General features: G+C 31.3%; 1 protein-coding gene and 1 long non-coding RNA gene across 2 annotated transcripts in view; one reads left to right on the top strand and one right to left on the bottom strand.

Moving 5' to 3' along the window:
* Window positions 1-18,443, top strand: part of LOC149731445 (uncharacterized) — an 81,640-nt gene that overhangs the window by 5,494 nt on the left and 57,703 nt on the right. The gene's annotated exons all lie outside the window — the stretch shown is intronic.
* LOC149731451 (uncharacterized) lies at window positions 730-17,425 on the bottom strand. Its single transcript, XM_089884840.1, has 17 exons — window positions 17,217-17,425; window positions 14,515-14,658; window positions 13,306-13,435; window positions 11,619-11,761; window positions 10,914-11,324; window positions 9,796-10,210; window positions 9,202-9,346; window positions 7,669-7,839; window positions 6,968-7,098; window positions 6,340-6,479; window positions 4,945-5,000; window positions 4,819-4,862; window positions 4,462-4,542; window positions 3,827-3,939; window positions 3,434-3,514; window positions 2,350-2,476; window positions 730-1,768 (listed from the first exon to the last, which is right to left on the bottom strand). The coding sequence occupies exons 1-17, from the start codon at window positions 17,279-17,281 to the stop codon at window positions 1,616-1,618; spliced, it is 2,550 nt and encodes an 849-aa protein (XP_089740966.1). The 5' UTR covers window positions 17,282-17,425; the 3' UTR covers window positions 730-1,615.

The following is an 18,443-nucleotide window of genomic DNA, read 5'->3' as shown; positions in this document are numbered from 1 at the left end:
CTACGGGAGCCGACAGCGTTTACGTCTACCCCGAGTCCTCTTCCACGAGACGCCTTTCTCTCTAGCGATTCTCTTTTGTTCGGAGAGGATCGCATGACACGTGAGCAGCACACACTCATCCTTATCAACGCGTGACGTGAACAAGGGAACATCCGTAAGTCGTGTACTGCAATTGTGGCTTGAAGATCACTTCGCTTTTTATACCATACATGCATAGGGGATTTAACGCACTTAAAATAATGAAAATATTCATGCTCAAAGTAGAACTACGGAGCCTAGTTACCGCGGCGTTTATCACCAATCATTTCTTTGTATACCCGTTTTGTATTCGTTTGTGTAAGTTACTTTTGAAAATTAGCATTTGACAGTATCGTAAATTGGTCTCTTCCTCTTTCAATTTTAACAACCAAAAACTTGTTTCCTATGTATGCGAAGTCACTGCGTCTCTGTTTGCGCCGAAGCGTCACTTGGTATTATTATGACGTTAAGGCCAGATGCGCACTCGAAGCAATGTCCGCCGTGCTGACTGAAAGCGTTGGCTGCTGATGTGAAGAGAAACCGTGATGGCGCTTTTGAATATCAAACACACCAGAACGGAATTCGGCTTTACAGTATATTACTTAAAACTACAACTACCCAATTTATAAATACTTACATTTTGATTTACAGCTAAAGTAATATCATTTTTCTGCAGATAGGAACAGTTTAAGTTTCTTATAAAGACTCGAATTTTAAATATGTTTTTTATTCTAACAGCTACACATATATGACGGTAGAAAATTGATTGAGTATTATTTATATTGACAATTAAACGTTTCACTTCAATACGGCGATTGATCTACCCAAAATTTTTTGAAACATTTTAATTCAGCTATTTACATCAAGCATAATACTACAAAACTAATAGCGACCAGTAGCAAAACATAGTAGCCACATTCAATTACTTTTTATCGAATTTGAACATTTGAATAGCTGTTGACAAGATAAAAAGTAAAAAAATTAAAATTTAAACTTTTAGAATATATGACAAAGAACAAGGATTGGCAAAAACGATTAAATATTTAGTATTGTTTTTTTTACCGATAAAATTATAGCTTTTTTACTTAAACTTTGTGACAGCTTCACAGTAGAAAGTTTGAATTAACACCATTTCAACCAAATAACTGCAACCAGTCCCCAAATTGAATGTACCAGTATTTCATAGAATGCAAATTCATTGAGACTTGTATACATAATACTGAAAAGGTAGCACAATGAGGATTTAAAGGCATTATGTGTTAGTAGCCACATATATAGAATATTAAAAAGCACCGCGTGTGATCAAATGTACCTCGTGTTAGCTGATTTTTCTGTAAAATGAACCGCGCTTGTTTTTTTGTGCTGAAAATGGTACTTTGACACATTTTTTTTAAATTTTAGTTTAAAAAGTGATGGGTGTGAAAAACGGATAATTACAGAAAATTCTTTTAACTTTTTATAATAAAATGATATAAACTAATCTAGCACTCATGAAAAACATGCTATAATTACAGTGTTAAAAGAAAACCTGAAAGGAACTGTAAGTGTGGCGAGCGTATATACAGAAGTTATATAATAACAAGTCATACAGATTGTCTTATAACAGAGTAGCCTGTGTGCTGGGATCATTCCATAAATCTTTAAGTGTACCCGGCAAGTTTGGATGAGAATAATTTGTGTTTCGAGGGTTTTGTGCCTGTTTTGTGAGTCTTTGTATCACCATGTCCGGAAGCACACCTCTGGGGTGGTCCTGGAATATATTCAAATATGTCCTATTCGTTTACTTCATGCAGAAACCTGATATTCTATTCTATATGGGTGAGGTCTTAAGATACGGCACACCAGGGGTACTGGCTTGTAGACCAGGGTTGGCCCGTTACCCCTGATATACATAGTGTGGTAAAAGTATATAGTCGGGTGGGGAAGATGGGGCACCTTTAGCACATAATACCAAATATCCTGATCATGTTTTAAACAATTAATGACAGTCTATAGGAGTCGTGAGGATACAGAACATATCTCATCTTTCCCCACCCTACTATGTATTAAAATAAATTAAATAACACAGGAGTCTAAATCTGAGTTTTTGGTTGCTAAGTTCAAATTTGTGGTTGTTGCACAACAGCCTACCAATATCCTACGCTTGTGAATGAATGTCAAATAAATACGAAAAAAAACCTGAAACACACACAACTTATAACATAACTAGAATAAAAATTATCCAGTTGCTTAATTTTGTTGGTGTTAAAATAGGTAGCAATTATCCATAATAGTGGTTAACATAATAAAATACAACAAATCCACATTTCGAGCATAAGAATTTCAAATTACATTAGTTTGTTGAAAAGCGTTGAATCTTGCCCTCCCTTCTTGTTGAGCAACTCTACTGCGTTCAGCTTCTTCAATCAACCAATGACTTAACCCACGCTCACTGTATGATGCTGGGCTTACATGTAGGCTGCAATATACAAGATATATGACATAATGCTACATTTAAGTTATTTAATCCTATTTTTTTAAGCCAAGAAACAAATTGAAGTGGTAAGAACAAAAGTTATCGGCCTTATCGCGATGCAAGTTATTTAATCTTAATTTGATCAAAGCTAAAAAATTCAAACTGTAACAATATTCAAGAAATAAATATAATAAAAAAAGAATATAAACGACAGAATTCTCGATAGATATGTAAGTTATTTAATCCCATTTTTAGCAAATACCATAAAACTGCAAATTGTAACAATAATGGAATTTACAAGCAAGAAGGAATGTAACATAATTCTAGAAGCTATTTAATCTCATTTTTACTAACGCTAAAAAAATGCAAACTGTAATAAATATACAAGGAATAAATATGACATAATATTTCTATGTAGATAAGCAAGTTATTTAATATGATTTTCACCAAAGCTAAGAAACAAATTAAATTTTTAACTTTATCGAATTAAAAGCTCTTTTAGCAGCTTATCTGGTATAAAATTCAGGGGCCCCTGATGAAGTCTTGCCAGATGGAGGACGAAATTTGATAAAAACACTACGTTTTTATACCAGATGAGCCACTAAACAATTATTTACTTTATGCCTGCTAGCAGAATTAACAGAATGTCAAAAGCCAAGCACGAACTACTAAAACGTTTCTGCAACGTATGTACAAATCTTGTATGATATTAATATATAGTAGGGTAGGGGTAGATGGGACGCCTTTTCAATCTATTTTCTCGTCCCATTTGGTAGTAAACAAAAAAATCAAAAAATTTAGAACTGTATCCTCACGACTCCAAAAGACTGTTGTTAATTGTTTGAAACACGATCATGATATTTGGGTATTATGCGCTAAAGGTGTCCCATCTTCCTCCACAGTACTATATGTTAAACAAAATAAAAATTTTAACAACAATTCATTCTCATACACACTTACTTAAATGGTTTATCCTCCACCAATTTCTGTTTCTCTTCTTCCCTTCTTTTTTGTTGTTCCAATTTGTAATTCTCAATTTTTCTAAATAATTTTCAATTTTTCAAATATATAATTGACAATTTTTAAAATAATTTTTAACTTTTTTGAATAATTTTTAATTTTTCTAAACCTTTTTTTATTTCTTAAATAATTTTCATTATTTCTAGATAATTTTCAACTTTTTTAAACATTTTTAATTTTTTAAAATAATTTTCAGTTTTTCTAAACAATTTCAGTTTTCTAGACATTTTCAATTTTCCGAATAATTTACAATTTTTTCTAAATATTTTAAATTGAAGGAAAATTATTTTAGTTAAAAATTTACTCCTAATCAGTAATTGAATTTCAACTTACAATAGCTCTTCTTCCAATCTTGCATCTTCCAGTTTTGCTTCAGCGATTCTCTTCCTTTTTTCCTCTTGAAGTTTTGCTTCTTGTTCGTCCAAGGTTTGGCTTTCTTTCAACAACTAGAAAAAAAAAAACATTTTTGTCATTTTTTTCAGACAGTCTTTGCATTACTTCTAAACTAATGCAAATTAATTAAAACTTTATTCTAACATTAGCACAAAATACATGTTCTAAAATAATTATTTTAGTGTAATAGATTCCCTTAAATATATATAAATTAGCCGACGCCGTGGCAGAGTGGTTAGCATGCCTGCTGTAACCCAAAGGGAATGGGTTCAAGGCTCGTCGCTGCTACCATTGCGGGCGTATGTGTCCTTGGACAAGACACTTAATGGCAATTGCTTCAACCCAGCTATTCACTAATGGGTTGTCCAAATATCAACCAAACATAAAAAAAAAGAAAAAATCCACTAAAAAACAATCAATTACAAAGTAAAACACATGGTAACTGGTAACTCGTAAGCTGGCACGAGGTGTATGAAACAGGACACCCGTGTTATTACGACTGCATTTTCCTGCCACGCGAGGATAAAGTAAGTTACATTCATTTATTCAGTTTAATCCAAATATGAACCACCAACCTGGCTTTTAAGCTGACTTGGTTGATTCATGTTTCCATTATACACCACAGGCGCGGGTGGGATATTAGAATGATTTGTGTTCTTTAAATAAAATTAAATTTAAGTTGTTTTTTTTTAATGATTATAAATTTACAGTTGAAAAAATAATAAATGTAAGCTTTTTTACATAATGGATTATGCATTTAATAAAAAAACACTGTATAGAAGTTTTTTTACCATATTGGGTTACATATTTACTGAAAAAATTAAATGTATTTTTTTACTATAATGGTTTATACATCTACGGTTTAAATAAATTAAAATGTAAGTTTTTTTACCATAATGAATTATAAATTTAGTATTTTTTTATGATGTTACCTTAGTTTTATTAAGAAGGCCATCAATTTCCACACTTGGTGTTTCTGTTAAAGGAAATATTTTAGACACATTTAAGTTTATTCATAATTCAATGAAGAATTTAAGCAAACAGTTTAAATAAAATACCTTGAAATTTTGTTGGCATCCTTGCTGTTCTGTTCAATGAACTTGAAGCACTTGTGCTGTGATAATAAAATATTAAAAACACATTGATAAAATTACAGTAGTTTTGCATACAAATTTAGTATTCTATTCTATGTGGGTGAGGTCCCTGGAACGTCATGGGTTCTAAGAATTGGGCCAGAATTGGCACATTACCCCAACAAATTTTTTTGTGGCTGAGGTCCCACAGCCTTGCCTGCCATGGTTTCTAAGAATTGGTCCAGAATTGGGCCATTACCCCAACGATTTTTATAAGGGTGAGGTCCCCCAGTGTGGCACGCCATGGGATCTAAGATTTAGGCCAGAATCGGCCCATTACTGCAAATAAATTTAGTAACACTGCAATTGCTATATAACACAATGCTTTTATGATTACCCAAATTTAGTTTAATTTGAACAAGTATCTGTTTACTGTGTCTTAATATGGGAAAATAGAAAATATTCCACCCAAAGGTTATTTAAACGTTATGAATATTTTACTGGCAGTTTTTGTTATTTCTTCTGCTGTTACGACAATTTTAATTTAAAAATTCCACTAAACCAGAAAATTGTAGAAATATTGAACAAAAACAAAAGTTTGAAACTAGATAATTATGAAAAACCCTCATAAATAATACAATAAATCAGTTTATTATGGAAATCTTGAACAAAAACTAAAGTTTGAAACCACATAATTATGGAAAATCCCCATAAAGTTTTAAACAAGTTAATTATAAAAATATTGAACAAAAATTAAAGTCTTAAAGCATAAAGTAAGCCTAAATTTTACATCCTGTTCCTGTTACCCCTTCTACTGATACGGCAATATTTTAATACAATACTCCCACTAAACCAGAAAATTATAGTCTTTTTATAGAAATATTGAACAAAAACTAAAAACCTACACCAAATTAACAATTGTGGAGATATTAAACAAAAACTAAAGATGTAAACCAGATAATTACGAAAATATCGAACAAAAATTAAAATCTAAAAGCCTTGCACAAAAAAAAAACAGATAATTATGAAAATATTGAACAAAAATTAAAGTCTTAAAGCATAAAGTAAGCCTAAATTTTACATTTTGTTCCTGTTATCCCTTCTGCTGTTACGACAATTTTAATACAAAAATTCCACTAAACCAGAAAATTGTGGAAATCTTGAACAAAAACAAAAGTTTGAAACCAAATATTTATGGAAAATCCTTCTGAGGTTTAAACCAGAAAATTAGAAAAATGTTGAACAAAAACTAAAAACCTACACCAAATTAATAATTATGGAAACATTGAACAAAAACTAAAATCTAAAAGTCGTGCACAAAAAAACAGATTGTTATAAAAATATTGAACAAATAAGTTTTTAAGCATAAAGTAAGCCTACCGTGGTGAAACACCATTGTTTTGCTTTGAAGTTGACGGTGGAATATATTGTGTGGGGCGGGCTAGTGGTGGGGGTGGAGGTGGTAGCGGCGGTGAAACTTCTATTTTGACATTTTCAAACTTTTCTTGCGCTGGTTTGGTCTGAAAATACAAATTTTAATCCACAAAATTTTAAACTTTTAAGGGTAAAAAAAAAAAGAAAAAACAAGAGAAAAAAGAAAAAACAAGAGCAATAGTCTCCAATAGCATCTAGTCTCGATCAGGATTAAATTAATGCTTTGATTTATCTAGATTTTATTCCATGTGGGTGAGGGTTTTATAACAGGATTGGCCCCTTATCCTAATTTATCCAGATACAACAAGAAAACTATTCTATGTGGGTGAGATCCCACAGCGTGGCACGCCATAGGTCTTGGGATTTAGGCCAGGATAGGCCCATTACCCCAATATATTTTATGTGGGTGAGGTCCCGCAGCTAGGCCTGTCATTGGCCCTGGGATTTAGGCCAGGATAGGCACTTTACCCCAACAAATTCTATGTGGGTGTGGTCCCAGCGTGGCACGCCATGGGTCCTGAGATTTAGACCAGGTTTGGCCCATTACCCCAATTTACCCCACAAGAATACACACCATGGGTTCTTCATTCATATTATTCTTTGGGTTTGCAGAAACGACGAGTTCCTTTCCTTTGTCGGAGCGAACTTGAACGAAACCTCCCGAAGTCATGACGACTTTCGTTCCCGACAAACGCAACGGATTCGCTGAAATATATATAAAAAATATTAAAAATATTTTTGTGTTAAACTGTACATGTGTGAATTATATTTAGTATGCAATCATATGAAGTGTTTTAATTGTAAAAATTAATCGCACAAAAATAAAAACAAATTAAAAAAACATTTTGCGTTAAACTATCAATCAATGTGTAAACTATGTTTAGTGTGTAGACATATGAAGTTTCTTTTAATTGTAAAAATTATATATATCTTTAAAAAAAAAAAATTTCAGTTTAACAATAAAACCTGGCAATTAAATTATTCATGTGTGAAATATTCAGAGTGTAGCCATACATATAAAGTGTTTTAATTTAAAAAAAAAAAATACCATACAGTACCTTGTATGTGTTTTTTTTTAAATTATTTATTTGTAAAAATTGTGTGTGAAAAGTCGAATTTTCATAAGCAAAATTTACAAAAATTCCGAATTATTAAAGTAGGTATATATAGTTTTATTAAAAAATTATTTTGTTACATTAAAGAAATAGCAACAATACTAATATATATATACAACATCATGCATGGTTTTTGGAAAAATACTAAACAAAAATTTACATTTTTTCGATTTTCCATATCTTCTGATATCAAGGCCCAGATTTCCAGTGATTACGCTATCAACTATAAGTTGAACAATTTCATCTTGTGTTAGTGTTGATGACAGACGAACATCATTAATCGCAAGAATTTCATCTCCGATGCATAGCTGACACACACTGGCAGCACCACCTAAAACATACGACACAAAATGATTTTAAATTAGATATAAAAAAAAATCAGATTTAAAAAAAAAAAGATTTTTATTTGGTATCTAACATTAAATATAAAAAAATATAATTCTTTCTTTTAAATATATACATATATTATATATATGTATAATGTTTTAAATTATTGGGGGGGGGTTTAATCAAAAAAAATTTTTTTAAATTATATATATATATAATTATTTTGGTTTAAAAGGGGGGTCGCGACACCCTAAACCCCCCTGGCTGCGCCACTGCTTGATTATAGTTTTACCGAATTTAAACTACAGCGTGCATAAATATTCTGTGTGCATTAAAGACAACCGTCATACAGTATGTGCTATTAGATTTATAATTGTTAAGACCTCAACAGATAAATAGTACTAAATTTGAAAGTAGAATTGTCAAAGCTTTTTAGTATGTTTTTTTTTAATAAAATTGTCAAAAACTTTTAAAAGTAAAATTGTATTTAAAAAAAAAAAAAATTGTCAAAAACTTTTAAAAGTAAAATTGACCTCAACAGATAAATAGTACTAAATTTGAAAGTAGAATTGTCAAAGCTTTTTAGTATGTTTTTTTTTAATAAAATTGTCAAAAACTTAGAAAAGTAAAATTGTATTTAAAAAAAAAAAATTGTCAAAAACTTTTAAAAGTAAAATTGTTGAAGTTTTTTGGTATGTTTGTACACGCTAAAATAATGTTCGGTGCTGGAATGTAATTCAAAGTCATATTTATAAATTAATAACATGCAAGAATAGCTAGACTACGGAGTTACACTGATCGCCTAAAGCATGTAGCCTATATAAGTACTCTGCACGTTGGGGTAATGAGCCAAATCTGGCCTAATGGTCCTTGACAAGGACCTCACCCACATAGAATAAAATGAAATATTTTTTCATTGAATATTGTTACATTATAAGAAGTATAGGAAGACGGGACACCTTGATGAGCACATAATATGCAAACATCCTGAACGTGTTTTAAACAATTAACAAAACGGGCTATGGAAGTAGTGAGGATACGGTTTTACAATTCTTGAATGTTCTTTGTTTACCACCAAATGGGAAAAGAAAATAGAATGAAAAGCAGTCCCATCTTCCCCCCACCCTACTATATTAAAACTTCTGATTGGGTAAAAAAATAGAATGAAAAAAAAACTGAATGAGAAAAAAAAGTGAATGAAAAGGTGTCCCATCTTCCCCCACCGGCCACCCTGCTATAATAAAACTTCTGAATGGTTAAAAAAATAGAATGAAAAAAAAACTGAATGAGAAAAAAAAAGGAATGAAAAGGTGTCCCATCTTCCCCCACCCTACTATAATAAAACTTGTAAATGGTTGTTGCATACCAGGTGTAACCGTGTTAACAATTACTGGTTTTCCATCGTCTCCACCTCGCACAGTAAACCCAAATCCTTTTTCACTGCGTGGTCTTTGGTTGATACATATCTTCATATCATCAAATAAAGCTTCGATTGTGGAGGACTTATTTTTCTGTAATCAAAAATAAAATTATTTTAGTCAAAGTAAAACTTATTTTGGTCAAATTAAAAAAAAAATTTAGCCACAAAAAAATTTTTTTAGCCGAAGTAAAAAAAAAATTGGGGCAAAGTAAAACTTATTTTATCTAAAGTAAAAAAAAAATTAGTCAAAGTAAAACTTTCAGATGCTTTGGGCTAAAGTGTTTTTAGTGCAAAGAAGCCAGCAACAGTAGATAAATATTATAAACTGTCTGCCAGGTGATAAAAATAGATTATGACGTTAAAATGTTGGTCTGCTGAAAAATTGAGAGCCTGAACTCAATCAAATAATTAGAAAAATATCTAAACTGAAGAAAATAACATCGCTATTTTAAATAATTAGAAGAATATCTAAACTGAAGAGAAGAACTTGACTAGATTAAATATTTAAAAATAAATATAAATTTATGCCCATAAACTCACAGCACTGGATGTAACTGATATTTTTGGCGCATACACAGTATTATCCTTGCTCTGAAAATTAATTGGCGTTTCAATTTTAGCTTGTACTTTCGGTTGTGGTGTTGGCTCAACACGAACTGGGTTGACTACAGCCGGTTTTACTTTTTCTTCGTTTTGCGGCGTGATTGTCGGGGCATTATCATCACGCAGTAACGTGGCCAAGTGTTTCGGTTCCGTGGTAACTGGTTGATTGGTCTGACTCCCTATATTTTCCCACATATTCCGCTTGTTAGCAAACGCCGTTCTTCGTTGTTGAGAGAAAGTGCTGGTATTACTTTTGGTGAATGGTTTAGGAGTTGAATAGCTATGATAATCCTTTGGTAATGTTGAAGACCTTAAGCTCGATAAATCGCTGTAAGCAGATTTTGGACGCTCTCTGTGTATGAAAAGCAATACAATAAGAACAAAATACATGTTACGTGTTGTTTGCAATATAAACAAAAAATCACAGATTAATAGGTGGAGTATTTAAACTAATAGTGTTGTTTAAACTTCCTGGTATTGTGATAGTTTAAAGTGTTATTAGTTATTACTTATTCATTATAGTGTTTTACCAATTAAATAATTCAAATTAATTAGTTGTCACTTAAACGTCATACTATTATGATAATTTAAAAAGTGTTCCTACTTTTTATTTATAGAGTTTTACCAGGTATATAATTAAAATTAATTGTTATCACTTAAACGCCATACTATTATTACAATTAAAAAGTGTTTCTACTTTTCTATTTATAGAGTTTTATCAGTTGAACAATTAAAATTAATAATTGTCACCCAAATGTCAAATTATTGTAATTTAAAAAATGTACATATATTATATATATTATTGTGATATTTTAAAGTGTTCCTATTTATTCTTTTAAAGTTTTGTAAAGTGTTTCACCAAACTAAATCACATATATCCCTGTTAGTGTTTAAAATAAGCTCATAATCAGACCGCGCCATTCGCAGACAGTTCCGTCAATATCACTTATACTTATGACATACACAATAACCAGATACAGATTACTGGATTCGCATAACTTCCATAAAAATACATTACACAATGCTTTTATATATCAATGTACAATGGCACTTACTTGTTATAACTATTTGCAGCAGCTGGTTTATTACGCATAACAACCGTCGTTTTAGGAACAGAATCTGTCATTTTAGGGACAGAATCGGTTTTGGCGGGAAACTTATTTTCAACATTTTTCTTCGGTAAAGTGAAAGATTTGACGCTTGAGTATCTGTTGTATGTGTTTTGTTGAGGAGGGCTTGTGTTGACTGCAGTACTTGATGGGTTTGACTGAACTGGCTTGATCACGGCTTCAACTTTTGATAAATACGTAGTTGTAGGGGGGGATTGTGAAGGTATCGTTGGTGTGGTGGATTTTTTGTATGTTGAATATGATTTAGTTTCACTTGGTTTGCTGATAGCATTGTTTGGAGGGATCACAGCAACAAGGTTGTCGCTGTCATCAAAGAAAGCGGAATCTCGGTATTTTCTGAACAAGAAAAAAAAAGAAGTAAATATTATTGAATATTTATGTAAGCATTTAAAAGTGTTCCGTTCTACATCAAACTATAAAAAATCAAGATAAAAGTAATTTTTAAATAATCTAATTTAATTTTTTTTATCTTAAAATTATTGTGCTTTGTTTATTTTGCTAAATTTATAAAAAAATCATAACAAATGTAAATCATGTATGATAGTCTAAATTAGAGTGTTAAATAAATAAATTTAAACTTAATCAGTAAAAAAGAATGAAGCAATTAATAAACACGGATAGGACACATACTTTTGTTCAAGCATCTCCTTGTAAGTTTTTGGTTTTCTTCGAGATTTGTTCGTGCTCTCTTGTTCAATGATCTCCCGATCTTCTTTTCTTTTCCTCGCATCAATGGTCGCGCTTCTTCTTCTCGATTTCCAACTTTGAAGATTCTGAACAAAAGCTTGGTGTAAAAAGAAATACGTTCCAAACAAATATATATATTTCTTATGATTTCACGGTAAATTGGGACTGTTTTCACAAAATAATACCAAAAATCTGCCACTAACAAAAGAATTTAAATAAGCATATTTCTTTACCGATTCTGAACAAATGCTTGGTGTAAAAAGAAATATGTTTCAAATAAATACATACATATTGGGGGTTTTATTATATAGCTATACCTTATATGAATGAATATTGAAATATTTGATATATATATTTTTGGGCCAATATAGTAACCAAACACTATGGCCATTTTTTTATAAATAAAACATTCTAACTTTTTTAAATAAAACATTATAATGTTTCATTACCCCCCTGGCAATTTTTCTGAAACAAATTTCACATTACTTTAAATTTGGTCATGAATTATGTAGGCTACGAAGTATAATATATCCATTATTAGGTGATTTTGGTTTAAAGTACTACTCCATAAATATGAAAATTAATGAAAAAAATATAATTCCAATGTCTTAGGTTGTTGAGTTATAGTAGGGTGGGGAAAGACGGGACACCTTTTTATTCCATTAACTTGTCCCATTTGGTAGTAAACAACGAACATTTAAAGAATTATAAAACCGTATTCACACGGCTCCCATAGACCGTTGTTAATTGTTTAAAACGCGATCAGGATACTTGGATTTTATGTGCCAAAGGTGTCCCAAATTACCCCACAGACGACAGTACCATAGTTAGTATATACACTGTTGATAGAACAATATTCCAATTGCGTAAAAGATAAAAAAGACCTCTTGTTTGAGCAACACGCAACCTGACGTTGCCAAAACTAATCAGTGACTAACTTTCTGATATTGAACAGCGTTATCAACAATATTCTATTGCAAACATGGCAACACCATGCGCAAGTTAACCTATTGCAGTTTTATCAAACAGTAACTGGTACTGTATGGTATATAAGAATAGGTCCTAAAAACTGGCACCCAATTTGTACATTTAGAGTTTATCTAGCTTAAAGTCCTACTATGGTGAAATATATAATTAAAATATATACAGAAACATGGTAATACCATGCCCTAGTTGAACTAATGCAGTTTCAACAACATTTGACAGTGACTGGTAGTGGTGACTGGTGGACAATTACAATGGTACTGTACCAGTATATAAAAATAGGTCCCAACTCATATCCAATTTAAACATTTAGAATTTACATAGGTTGAAAGTTAACAAAATAAGTCTAGAGCGTTTTAACTAAATAAGAAAATGGAGAATTAAACTAACTTAAAAACTAGAGTAAAGTAAATCAAATTAAATCACATCCAATTTAAACATTTAAAAATTGAAATAAATAAATAAATATTATATATTATATATATATATATATATATATATATATTATTATATATATTTTACAAAAAACTACAAAACATGATTGAATTAAAAAAAGTACATTCCAGGGCGTTTTAACTAAATGAATAAATGGATTAATCTAGTTTAAACAGTTAAAAACTCAAGTAAAATGTATTAAATTATTTACAGAAGACCAGGATTCTTCTTCTTCTTTTAATTGTTCCTTCAGTTTTTGAAGTTCGTAATAACGGGCGTTTCGCTCGTCTTGTTCTTCTCGTTTTTGTTGATCTACACCAAGATCACTCATGCTTTTGCTCCTGAAAATCGTAAATTTATCTTTAGATTTCAACAAAAACTCACATTTTAAGTCAGCTTGTTTTAAATTGGGGTAAATTCACCCCTGAGTGTAAATCCTCGTATTTAGAGGGTAAATGAGCTACCAATTAAAATTCACATCAGTTGACGGGACAGAAAAATTGCGCCAACTATAGTTGTTGTAGCTTAGTTACTATCCTAGTTCAGATTAACTAATAATCTGAAGGTATAGCCTCTTATCTTATTAATTCTTTATAGTATGGTAATGGTTGTTTTCGCTTTTTTAATAAATAGGGCCATATTACATATTGGGGGGAAATCTGATAAGCATCTTTGTTAAATGGGTAAAGCATACATAAAGTTAAAGAACAACTGCTGTTTTAAATCAAGCCAGGGGTTTTAAACGGGATACGCTCTTGATAAAACATACATGAGCAGTAGGGTTATCTTTATAACTGTAGTCCACCTTTGCCTTAAAGAAAGCATGTTTAAAATTTATGTTTTGTTTCAACAAAACTCATATTCTAAGTAAAGTCAGGAGGTTTAATTAAACCCCTTGATAATATGTACAATAGGGATTTCTTTATAACAGTACCCCACTTTTGTGCCAAAGAAACATTTCTATTCTATGGTAGTGATATGACAACATAGGCGCCAAACCTGGGGTGGCAGGGTAGGCAGGCCAACCCTGGAATTCCCTGCACTGTGTTATTTAGTAAACATTATAATCAATAATTTAGATTTTGTTTCAAAGGAATGGGTGTTTAACTATCCCTGGCTCCCCTGCATTTTCAAAAGTTTGGTGCCTATGTATGACAATGCCACCTTTTACGCTCCATTTAAAACCTTACCCAAAAAGGTGGTGCAGTTATAACAGGAGTGGCGCAATTTTAAAGGTCTTAAATACAAAGTATTGTAAAAAGATCAAAAAGCATGAAATTACATCAACAACAAAAAATGTGAAAAGATCAAAAAACATAAAATTACAATAACAACAAAAATTCTTCATTGTTTGTTATTTTTATTGCGTAGTATACAGTAGATAGTAGACTATAAAAATAACATCACTATGTGTATGTACCTCATGTGTTTTTTGACATAATTCATTGGATCACCAGTTGGGGTAATGAACTGTTTGTAACTTGTTTCAATCTTCTTTTTCCGAAGTGCAGCTGGCATGTTACCTGCCAATCTTCTGCTTAACATGTCGTCACATTGTCGGTACCTTAACAAGTTATCATATTGAAGAATAATGGATTAACATATACTTTACTATGTGTTAATGGTAAGTTAATTAAGCTACTTTTATGATTTTACCAGTGATATGTATAGTAGAGTGGGGGAAGACGAGCCAAAGACAAAGACACCTTTGGCATATAATATCGAAAAATCTAAGTATCGAAATAATGTTTTAAACAATCAACAACCGCCTTTCAGAGTTAAGAGAAAACAGTTTTAAATATCTGATTGAAAAGGTTTCCCATTTTTCCCCACCCTACTGTACAACAGTTTGGTAGAAAGATCTTAAAAGACTCATACACATTTGTTAAATATGCAGGTTAAATGGCTTGGCTTAACTGAACAAGTATTTCACACAGTAAGACAACGCAAACAAATCATTATTTTTACCTTAATTACATTTTACAAATATTTTTTCAAACACAGTACGATGGGGCCAATAAATTACATTTCCCAATCAGACTGAGTCTAAAAAGTATATTCACAAAGTTGATCTTAAAATTCATAAAATTTAATTTTTTACAGAGCTATCCCAGCGCAAGGCATTTTATAATTAAACATAAATTTAAATATTCTATTGTGCTTATGTCCTTTTTTAGGTAAGCTTTCGCATTGATTTATTGTTTTAAACTTTTTATTTGTCCATTAATTCAATGTTTAACCTGACACTGTAGACACCAGTAATACGATACTGCATACTGGATAGGTTAGTGTTTCATAACCCCTAGGTTGTGACTTGTGAGTGACCTAAAAGTACATTTGATTTGGTTAGGTTGCTTATTGGTACTTTATTAAGCTTTTTAATTGTTATTGAATGTATTCATTTATGCTGACTAAAAAAATTATCACCAACAAAGTAACATAGATACATAGTAACCCGTAATCTGGCACAAGGTATAGAATTAAATATAATTTAAACGTAAAGACAGGATATAGCAACAAAACAACAGTTGTTAAAACCTGCTTATAGCTAAAAACAGATTTACATTTAGTTGGAAGATATGTAATTAATAACACAAATACACAATGTTTCTGTATTTCAAGACATTTTCCCATTGTTAGTTTTAGAAAGTTAACAACGAAATCGTTTAATTACACACTCAAGTTGTGTGTACATACAATTAGTAATAATAAATACGCAAATAATTCAAATGTGTTTAGCAAATAAAAGTATATGTTAATTTCCTTCCATGTAAAATAAACAAAATAAGATTTTAACAATAGGTAAAGGACCAAACCCAATACGCATACAACAAATATTGAATGTTTATTTAACTAATGCTACCTATCCAACCTGTGTGATCATTCAGCTATGTAACTATTGTGATTTTTGCAGAATATGAAGTAAAAATTTACTTTTGCACAAATTGTATAATTATTTCTAGCATATATACACTTTGTGTTTTTATGTAATCATTCAGCTATGTAACTATTGTAATTTTTGCAGAATATGAAGTAAAATTTTACTTTTGCACAAATTGTATAATTATTTCTTAGCATATACTTTTTGTTTTTATGTGATCATTCAGCTATGTAACTATTGTGCTTTTTGCAGAATATGGAGTCAAATTATATTTTGCACATATTGTATACTTTTTTTTTGTGTTTCCATGTGAACATTTCATCTAGCTATGTAACTATTGTGCTGTTTGCAGAATAAGGTATTAAGTAAAATTTCACTCTTGCAGAAATTCTATATTATATATTATATATATATATATATATATATTTCTTAGCGTACAGTTTGTGTTTTCTATCATTGATTGGCTAATAAACATTGCCCCAATTAAATAAGTTGCAAACATAACAAAAGTCTCTTTAATCAATAAGATTATATATAATATAGGCTATATATATATATATATAGAGTAAGTGAGGTTATTAAAAAACAATGGGGTACTTGGTGTGAGAAAGGACAACCCACCCTCCTAGCCTGCTAAAAAATGTTATTTATATATCAAAATTGAACAAAGATCGGAAACAACCAGATAATTTAAAAGATACAATCATTTTAAAATATTTGAAAGTATCACTTAAAAATGTCTAGGACCCATCAAACGAAACATATTTATCTCTTTGTGCCAGTCTGCAAAGTTGTGTTAATTACACCAACAAATAAATATGGGTGTTAAATTAAGATTTTTTAACATGGCTTGAAATGTACATGTTTTGCATGCAGATTTTTGGTGATAGCACGCGCGCACGCGAAAAATAACCGTCTTGCACGTGCGTGATCTCGTCAGGAAGTGCTATATTCCGCAGACTAGTCGTTTAAGATAATATCCTATGCTGCTACGTGCTACCCTGGTACCCAACACAAAATTAATTAACACAACGGGAACAAAGGAATCAGCAACCCAACGACAATTTTACAGTAAGCTCAGGTAAAAACCATATATATCTTACGAAAGTGTTAAATAAAAAAGTGTATATAATGTTATTACCCAACATGAAAACAAAGCTTGAGTTAATTAGAACAAGTTAAAATGTAATCAGACAAAATCGTAAGAAAATACAAATTGCATTAAAACATTATATTCTTACTTCACTTCTCGTTTCTCGTCACCTTCATCAAAACTAGAATGCTGAGAATTATCTGAATCGGCCATCGCTAAATTCCAGTGTTTTTATACTACCTCACATTTGCAGCTCAAATCTAGCACACACCTAATATATACATTGAGTGCTGAAGAAAAATCAGACAGGCCTGTAAAGAGTGCACTGAAATAGAGAGCGGAATGAATGGAATGCAAAAGCGACCTTACATAATTAGTTTTGTTTTTGAAGAAACCTTTCTGATCTTCTCCTTGGTTCTGTTCGAATCGTCTCTAAACTTGATTTGTTCAATCGACCATGTCGGAAAACTTCGGAAATCCGAAGTTAACCGAAATAAAAATTAACAAACTTCGATGGTGGTTGGTTTTAGAATTTAGTTTACGCTTTAAAAAGTGGTTTTAAAAATATTTACATTAGCATTATACAGTATTAAAGCCAGTAACAGCAAATCACATATACTGGGGTACAATTTATGGGCATTTCGCAATAAGATACGTTAAAACAAAGTCGGCTCAATGAAAAACAAAATGACTTAAATGTCTGTGATAACAGGATTTGTAGCGAATATAATTCGGTAACTGCAAACTCCCTTCAATTTTAAATTCATCTGTGCCACGTGCTTTTCTATGCGTTTCGTATTATAAACCTCGACAGTCTGGTTCTCTTTTCCCTGAATTTTTCTTCGTGAGCAAAAATCTTAAGTGCTCTCAACTAACAAAAAGACTGAATTGTGTAGCAGCACTTTGGCCTATTGACTCAGTTAATTATACAATACCAACCTGTAATCACTAACAAACATTTTACACGTTGCCGAAACAACCAAGCAGAAGTGGAGTGAAATTGTTTAATATTGATACTTAACAGATCAATTACCCCAAATTGGACAGAAGACAGACACAAATAGTACCGGAATCCAGAATAATTCATAATGCTATACCACTGTTAAATATGTTCCGGGCACAATATTAACAAGATGAATGAATAAATGTATAGTAGGGTGGGGTATATGAAGGGACACTTGAGAACATAATACTGTAACTTTTTTATCGCCTTTCTTTAAATGTGGGTTTAAAAACGATATCCCATTTTACCCCGAGTCCCAGCTTGCCACACTCTACTATACCTTTTTTATTCTCGTGTGATGGGGCAACGACAGTCGTTATAACGCGGATGGTCTGTTTCTCACACTCAGCACCCGCTTACGAGTTACCACGT

This window comes from Ciona robusta, chromosome 9 (genome assembly GCF_009617815.1).
Source record: "Ciona robusta chromosome 9, ASM961781v2".
NCBI classification, from domain to species: domain Eukaryota; kingdom Metazoa; phylum Chordata; class Ascidiacea; order Phlebobranchia; family Cionidae; genus Ciona; species Ciona robusta.
Note: the sequence above shows the minus strand (reverse complement) of the source record. Positions and strands in the feature narration are given on the sequence as shown.

Excerpts from the sequence above, each read along its gene's own strand:
- LOC149731451 (XM_089884840.1), bottom strand. The coding sequence starts at position 17,281 with ATGGCCGATTCAGATAATTCTCAGCATTCTAGTTTTGATGAAGGTGAC. Across the intron at positions 7,099-7,668 it reads ATATGGAAAATCGAAAAAAT|CGAATCCGTTGCGTTTGTCG; the intron begins GTAAATTTTTGT and ends TATATATTTCAG. Across the intron at positions 4,863-4,944 it reads GATGCCAACAAAATTTCAAG|AAACACCAAGTGTGGAAATT; the intron begins GTATTTTATTTA and ends TTCCTTTAACAG.